This window comes from Poromitra crassiceps (assembly GCF_964638095.1).
Source record: "Poromitra crassiceps genome assembly, chromosome: 4".
NCBI classification, from domain to species: domain Eukaryota; kingdom Metazoa; phylum Chordata; class Actinopteri; order Beryciformes; family Melamphaidae; genus Poromitra; species Poromitra crassiceps.
The window spans coordinates 1,416,066-1,424,771 of NC_139626.1; the positions used below are offsets into that span (position 1 = coordinate 1,416,066).

At 43.0% G+C, this 8,706-nt stretch overlaps 1 protein-coding gene across 1 annotated transcript; it reads right to left on the minus strand.

Annotated features, from left to right (window-relative positions):
• Positions 1 to 5,499: 5,499 nt before the first annotated feature.
• On the minus strand, positions 5,500 to 8,393 carry LOC310775345 (large ribosomal subunit protein eL19). The gene is made up of 6 exons (XM_083635494.1): positions 8,344 to 8,393; positions 7,133 to 7,239; positions 6,904 to 7,026; positions 6,292 to 6,412; positions 6,091 to 6,201; positions 5,500 to 5,694 (listed from the first exon to the last, which is right to left on the minus strand). Exons 1-6 carry the CDS (start codon positions 8,346 to 8,348, stop codon positions 5,568 to 5,570), a joined length of 594 nt encoding a protein of 197 aa, XP_083491620.1. The 5' UTR covers positions 8,349 to 8,393; the 3' UTR covers positions 5,500 to 5,567.
• Between the last annotated feature and the right edge of the window lie 313 nt (positions 8,394 to 8,706).

Genomic DNA, 8,706 nt, shown 5'->3' on the forward strand with positions numbered 1-8,706 from the left:
GAGCGTGTCTTTCTCTCTCACACCGCCAACCCACCTCACCTCACTGATTGATGTCCCTTCACTTTAATTCCTCTGCTTTGTTACCTGCCCTGTGTTCAATCTAGGTGTCTGAGTGAGGTGAGGTGTGTCTAATTTTTCCTAAAACCCTGCATAATATATCATAATATAATATATATATATATATCATATCTTGGACATTTGAATTAAAATTAGGCCTACTAAGGTTGTCCCCTATAGTCTTGGCTCCCAGACGTTTGGTGAGCAGCGGGTAGAGACTGAGAACTGTGGCTAATTGTCCCCCAACCTCGGAGACTCGGAGTAGATCAACAAAGTATATCAAATAAAATATAGAGTCAAGTAACCAAGTGGATGTTTCCTGGTGGCAGGAATTAGTCTGACCAAAGGGACACTGCTGCATTGGAAGAGTGCACACTTTATTTATATGCCCCTGCAGTGGACCGAACTAAATTATCTGCAGGGGGAAACGTAGCTCCATAGGCGGTCTTTACTAACGTAGGCAGTTGCCTGAGGCCTCATCTGTTAGGGGGCCTGGAGAGGGAGTGTGAGAGAGAGAGAGTGAGAGCAAGCACTTCTCCCATGCATGCCCTTAACGAGGCAATTAAGACAGCATCATCTGTCAGGTAGCAGACTCAAAACAGACCACAAATGTATTTCTATCATGAGAGACCAGAGGGTAGAGTCAACAAGCAAGCTTTATTCAAGTATGGCATGGCGATAAGATCTATGGCATGAAAGATTCTGATGGCATGGCATGGCCAGGAGTCAAGACATTGGTGGTGGACTGGGGAGGTGGGTGGGGTATAAACACAGCTTCAGAGAATGGAATGCGATCAGCTCAGGTACAGCGACCAGAAGGATCAGGGAAAGAGGACGATGACATGCTGAGCATGGCTATAAATACTGCCACGTCATAGCCTCGGCATTGACGATATTACCGGCGTCATATTGGCAAGTGCGTCACACGGACATCACACTATAGGATTACACTTGTCGTCACACTAGGATTACATATGATGTGAGGCAGCGTGTCTGGTCTTCATCTTGAAACTAGGTCGAGACCACCATTTTAAAGAGATAAATTCATATTTCAACTATTAATAATTATTAATAATTAAAATTAGGCTCAAGTTTAAATTTAAGTCCATGCTTAGTTTACCCCCTGCCTGGAGCCTCCAAAACACTAAAACCACCACTGCCGGGTAGCTCATATTTACGCTTGTGTCAGCATCAGACAGTGACAAAGAGACAATATGCAACAATTGGCTACACTGAAAAGTCAAAGTTGGTCAATGCTCTTTACCTCTGGGGACGGATACACATAAAGACTAACAAGCAGACACACACACGCAAATTGGCACACAACCAAACACACACATACACACACACACACACACACACACACACACACACACACACACACACAGGCATGGCTGCCGAGGTGTATGTTTAACGTAAAGGCGTTTGAAGAAAACCCTGTGACACACGATTATGCAACACATCATGCCTAGACAGCGATGGCACAGGCCCAAGGCTCAAGGTCACATGATATGTACATCCATCTGTATGAGAACTGACCAGCAGAGGGCAGAGGAGTCATGAGCCTAACCTTGGTGCAAATCATTGATAAAGCACTTTAATCTAAAGTACTAACTACATGTACCTTCTTATCTCAATAATTAAATCTGCTACCCACCTGTACCTCACCCAACAGATGATCTTCTGCAGTCAACTCATCAGATCGATGCCATTATAGGAAAATCAACCTTGAGCTATTTTGTGCCTCATATTAACTTACAGCAATCTCTTGATATCATCTCATACTCACAGTATGTCTCCTTTATTGCTACATTACCACAAATTATGTTTATTTGCTTTTAAACAATTTAATTGTATAATTTGGATATTGCATTTAATATTTGTGTAAATCAAAGTGCGTTTTCCCTATACAAATGAATGAATGAAATTCCAGAAATGGCCAAACATAAAGATATACCCAATGAGTACTTTAGGTTTGTATAGTAATCATTTAAAAACATTCCAGTGTAAGAGTTGCATCAGTTGCCTTATTATTGGCTTGTAAAATAATGTTATCTTATGAAATAGTGTATTTGGTAAGAGCATTTTAACACCTCAAATACTGACCAAAGCAAGTCAACATGGAGGAAATGTACTATTACTTAAACTGGTTACAGCCATGCACCAGACCAGTTGCACTCTACCTCATTAAATTGTTCTTTGACCAGTTACCAATCAAAATCCTTAATTTTATGGACCGTGTGGTAGATGCACCCCCAGCAAGAGGCACTAAATGAGTTTTAAAAGGGGAAAGTACATGTCCAAAATAAAATCTGTATCAATAAACAGCAAGTTTTGTAAACTTCAAAAGTCCTCGCTGCAGCAAGTCAGTGACCATTAGACATAGATAAGTTTGTAAAAGTGCCTTGTAAAACATGCAGTTGGACACTGAGTGGCAATGTTCTTGCTATTCCTTTGCTCCTCCTGGTAATACACATGCAAGCTTCAAATAAAGCAAGGGAAAAATTCATAGGCACTTTGGTTTCCTTAAGCTAGCAACTTGTTAATGGTCAGAATCCTAAACAATTCAAGATGAAATCTCATGGTGATAATGCTAAACTACAGAGCCAAAACTATAGACGGTTTTCACCAGCTGCAACCCCACAGCGCTTCCTTTTTCTCAGCTTCTTCTGTGTTTTATGGCGGTTGGCATCCATAAATGTTGCATTACCACCACCTGAATTGTATCAGCTTCACAGTGCTAACTATTGACACTGTCAATTTGACAGTGTCCACTTTCTCAGCTACGGTATTCAGGGGAAAACACTGACATAGCCTACTTCTATTTCTATTTTTGCTATGTAAACATTTAAATGTAAAGATAGGCCTATGCGTGCAATAACGTACTGATAGTCAGCTTACTCTGTAACATGTAGCTAGCCTCTCAGGCTAGCTCCGGGACGCAATCTTTTTTTCCCATGATGGCGAAGGCATGACCCGCCCCTCTCTGCCTCTAATTGGCTGACTGCACTCGGCTGCTCTCCCAGGCGAGCCAAAAGTCATCTCAAACGAGCCATTATAGCCTATACTTTCATTCAATGTCACGATGCTGCGGGGGGAAGTAGGCTACTTCATAGCTTAACTATGAAAATAGTGTCCGCTGTTTATCCCCCTTTCTGCTGCAGCATGTTGAAGAAATAAATGTTCAGTTTGAACAACACCCATTCTGGTCATTATAGAGCAAGATGATCGCTTCCACTACCAGGGCCGCCCAGAGAGATGGCAGTGCCCCTGGAAGGGTCCAGCCACTACGCCCCCCCCCCCCCCCCCCCCTCCCCTCCCCTGTACGCGCTTTACTCATATCAACTGCAGCTTTCGGAGCTGACTGAAAAAAGTTTGTTAACAGACTCCCCCCCTCTCCTCTCCTCTCCTCCCCCCTCCCATCTCCCCTCTCCTCCTCTTCTCTCCCCCTCTCCTCTCCTCCCCTCTCCCCTTCCCCCTCGCCTCTCCTCTCCCCTCCCCTCTCCTCCTCTCTCCCCCTCTCCTCTCCTCCCCCCCTCTCCCCTCCCCTCCTCTCTCCCCTTCTCTCCCCTCCCCTCTCCTCCCATCTCCCCTCTCCCCCTCTCCTCTCCTCCCCTCGCCTCTCCTCCTCTCCTCCCCCTCTCCCCTCCTCTTCTCCTCTCCTCTGGTTCCCCCCCGTCTGGGGTCGCCTTTTATACACGGTCCAAACAGTGCAGGACAACGTGATTGGCTGGCTCAGATTTGAACAGATCTGAGCCAGCCAATCGCGTTATCCTGTGATGACGTAATGTCCTGTGCGCCATGACCGGATGGACCATATATGGACTTCCTCCCCACGACTTCCTCGTACGTTACTGCATGTCTGTTTGTCTAGTTAACGCGTTAACGTTAGCTAACGGCTAACATTCGCTAGTTAGCCAACCAACCAGCAGCTAACATTAGCTAGCTAGCTAGCTTACAGGAAGCGATATTTTTTTTCGGATGATGGCGAAGGCATAACCCACCCCTGGCCCTCTCTGCCTGTGATTAGTGGCAGCGTTATAAACCATAGATATGACTATATTAAAAACATAAACACACTGGCGTCTTTCATGCAGGCTAGCAAGCATAACTGCTGTCTGAGTCTGACCCACTGAGTCTGACGGTCTGACCACAGACTGTAGAAAGAGATGTAATGCAGGATAGCCAAGCGAATGTGTTTGGCTACCTTGTTAATGTGTCTGTCGGAGACACGGCCTAATGTTAACATTTAATATGAGCCGAATATCAGCCTGCGCTCAGCTATGTATACAGGAAGTAAACCGGATATTCAGGTGGGTTGTGACGGTTGTTATTGTTGTCAAGTTAAAACTGTCTATACCGAAGACATTCAACAACAAATGCAACACTTTAGCACATTGACAAATATTGGTCATTTAGCCTAATCAAATAATAAGAAATATAATTAATTGTATATATTGTGTGCTACTCTCTTAATTAGGCTCTATTGTTCATAACATTTCATCCTCATATTTTAGGCTGATCATCAGCAGCTTCAGTTTTTCCATTTTATTGGAGCCTGATGGTGAGTTTGGTGCTCTGCTGCCCCCCTGTGGACTACAAACAACCAAAACATGGAAAAATGAACCCTTGCACACTAGACAAGAGTAGATTTTGACAACACCATCTCTACAACACATCTCTTCAGCTGACATGCTAGGATGTGAGTTATTCAACAACCATCACCCTGTTGAAGTGTCATTAGAATGTGGATTTGGGGCTCTGTGGTAGATATGCAGTACACTAGAATTGTTGGCTACCACCTTGGTAAAGATCAGTATCAATAATATAGGGTATAGGGTACGCACATCCAGAGACTTTTGCAGGTGCTGGATCAAAAGTCAAACTGAAGTGAAGGGGGAAAAGATCTGCACACTGTGGTAGTGCCCAGTGAATTAAATGTGCAACGTTTCAACGAAGATCCCTGATCGAAACTTTGCACATTAAATTTATTGGGAGCTGCAATGTGGATCTTTTTGTTTTGTTTTTTCCATCCCAGAAGCAGCTGATCAGATCAGTGATTGGCTGCTTGTTCAGCAAAGTGACACCAAAGAGGAGGGGGAGTGCCAGAGAGAGACGCAACACAAAGAGGAGGGGGAGTGCCAGAGAGAACCCACAGTTCATGTGCTAGGATTAGCGTTTGATTTGAGGTGCAGACTCATCTAGAGGAACGCTCAACACGGTTTCATTGAAAATCAACTGATCGCCCTCTTGTCGCCCGTTTTTATTTAATACTACCATGGCACCATGAAGAGATCCTCCATTTACAATTACAGTAAGTGTTGCTACTGTAACACAGTACAGCTTCTCTGGCATTCTCCTCCGTACAACCTAATCATTTGTAAAATTGAAACGTACCATTGACAATCAATAGTCATTCAATAATGTTCACATAACACAATGAGAGTCTCTCTTGTCCAAATTTATTAACATCAAAAAGGGGAATCTGAGGAGAGTATGTAGGTTTGGATTTATTTCTTTGTGCTTTCCTCCTCCTTTGACAAGGTCTTAATCATCTCTTCTTTCTTGGCCAGGAGACGCTCCTCTCTGCGCTTGCGGGCCTCCCTCGTCTTGGAGCGGCGGGCCTCAGCCTGGTCACTGTGGGGGTGGAGACAGACAGAGCAGACAATGTGAATCAGCAGTCTAATAATCACACATTCATCCTTGCATTTCAGCAACGCTTATATACTCAAAGTAAAGATTTAGCCCAAATTATTTTGTTGATATGTTAATTCCCAGTCATTTTATGTATTCAGAGAATCTCATCATGGTAGGTATTATTCCAATGTGAACAGAACAGAGTGGTAACTTGCATTTAGAGATAGAGTTTTGCACTATTGTCATACACAGCCTGCTTTCGGAGTGATGTATCACTACGGTTGGTTTAGAAAGAGCACCCCTCTGTCAGAAAGGGCTATTAATCTTTGCACAGAATTAGTTTTCTACGGGGTGGGTCGATGATGGAATCTTAAGTCTTAAAAAAAAAAAACTTACGACAAGAGCTTCTTGCGAGCCTTATCCGCCTTCAGTTTGTGGATGTGCTCCATAAGGATGCGCTTGTTTTTGAAGACATTACCCTTCGCCCTCAGGTAGAGACTGTGGTACCTGTAGAGAAGGACATACTGGACATGACCTCAGAGCTTCAGCAAACCAAAGATGGCTTGTTCTGTGAAGAGAACTGAAATCGTCACTTACATGTGCCTGTCGATTTTCTTGGACTCCCTGTAGCGGCGAAGAAGACGACGCAGGATTCTCATGCGCCTCATCCATGAAAGCTTCTCTGGCATTCGAGCATTGGCTGTACCCTTTCTCTTACCTGGGGTAGAAGAGAGGAAAATGACACTGTCAAGCTCGTGTCCATGTCAAACTACAAAGCCACTATTTGTTGCATTCAGTTTCAACTCATGCTTAATAGGGGTGGGGTGGGGGGGAAATCAATACACCATAGTATCGCGATATTTTGTCTGACGATATTGTATCGATATTTGGACGCCAAGTATCGATTTATTTATTTTTGCAGGCCATGCCATGGCAGGCCACCGGGCATCTGCCCAAAGTGCCCGATGTTGCAGTCCGCGCCTGCAGTGGCGAGCCTAGGAATCAAGCGCGAGATGCCTAGTATGATCAAATGTGGGCAAGTGGAAATACCCTGCTGTTTATGATTTGTGTTAGGACCTAGCACACTAGGGAATATGTCTAACATAGGAATGCATGAAAACTATGCACTATATGGAAATTATTTGGTATAATTTAGAAGGCAATCATGTAAATCAGACAATGATCTTAAAGCATGAGTCAGTTACCCACCAACACCCATGTGACGTCCTTTGCGACGCGCCAGAGTGTTCTTGCGGCAACGAGCACGGGAATGAACCGTTACAGGTTTCCTGATGATCAAGCCATCCTTAACGAGTTTTCGAATCTGCTGGCCTGTGGGACAAACAACAACAACGTTAAAATAAGTGCTAGCCTGAGAGGCCCTGATGATGACATAAATTTAAGGAGAGAGAACCTTACATTATGAAAGACAACTCACGAGAATTTGCGTTGGCAATCTCATTGGTCTCGTTGGGGTCCAGCCACACCTTCTTCTTGCCACAGCGCAAGACGCTGGATGCCAAGCGCTTCTGGAGCCTGAGCATGCTGGGAAAATAAGTTATTTTTTTAGTTTTTCTTCAGAATCAGAATCACTTTTATTGCCACAGTATGCAAGTTACATACGAGGAATTTGTCTTAGTGTCTGTATGCAGCGTAGCAGTTACATCAATATACAGAGATAAGAAGTAGGAAGATAACTAAAGACAATCGCAAGGTTGCAAGTGCAATGAAATCGAATAAATTCGAGTCAATATATACAATATGTACATGAGTGGTGAAGTGTTCTGTGGATGATAAATATGAATTTACATTGGATTTACAGACTGAGTTAAATAGACGTTAAATAGGCAGTGGATTTACATGAATTTACAGTCAGAGTTAAATAAGAGTTTACATTGAATGTACATGTATGATTTCAGGATACATGATGTCCGTTGTTACCAACAGCAAATGAAAAGGGTGTGCATATAGGGATGCTTTAAAATTATCTGCAAGTCAAATCTCTCTAAAACTCATTCATTTTTTTCTAACCCATCGAGAGCACAAATCATTAGAATGCATTGGAACACAGTATTTGCACAAGACATCAAACTCACAAGGAAATGCTTTAGGCGAAGTCCATATGTTTCTTAATAAATATGCACTGTGTTTAAACTATGTTCACTATATGTATACCGTACATATTTGTTGGACTACAATAATTTCAGCAAACCAAAACACACAGTAGTCTCTCTCATAATAATGCACTACAATAATAATGCACTAATTATGCACTACCATAAACAAGGTCTAATAGCTGCCGATCACCTCATCGTTCCTTCTTCACTTTAACTATATGGTTAAAGGTGTTAGCTTACCTCAACTGTGTCGGAAATAAGTGTTGCTTTGGTTAAGCTAGCTAACATGACCTAACGCTACATAGCAAAATGATTGTTGCTTCGTTCACCCAACATGTCTTGGCTAACGAGCTGTGCTAGCCAGAACAGACAGGGCCCATTTTGGTAGAAACGCCTATTTCTTTCCGATTCAGAGAGAGTCCGACTGTTCAGACTTGTCTTAACCTATTTGAGCTAAAGTAAAATAGCAACCCTACGTTAAATTCGTGGCCTACAGCCGAAAATACACAACTAATTAAAGCCTCCAACATACCTCATGGCTGCAGCTACGAAGAAGGGAAGAGTTTCTGCGTCAGAGAGACAGAGACTCTACCATTATATCTAAGAGGTGATAGGTGACTCGTTATTTTTTATAGATACAATCTGGATACATCGATTAACTAGATACATATGTGTAAATAATAAGTCATAAGTCATATCCATAATTCATTGTGCTTTCTGTTTACTTTGTAGTTTTTATTTTTATTTGTACGTGTTCTCCCTATCAGGGCGCAGTGGTACGGTCCATGACATATGTTTTCCCCCTTCCAAACACTCACTAGAGGGCGCGCTCTGTCTTCCGCCTGGAAGGTTTACCCCATGGTAAACACCCTGAATACTAATTTAGTCATGTTAC

Coding starts and splice junctions, on each gene's coding strand:
- LOC310775345 (XM_083635494.1), bottom strand. Junction 6,202..6,291: donor AAGAAAATCGACAGGCACAT/GTAAGTGACGAT, acceptor CCTTCTCTACAG/GTACCACAGTCTCTACCTGA. Junction 5,695..6,090: donor GCTCGCAAGAAGCTCTTGTC/GTAAGTTTTTTT, acceptor CCACCCCCACAG/TGACCAGGCTGAGGCCCGCC.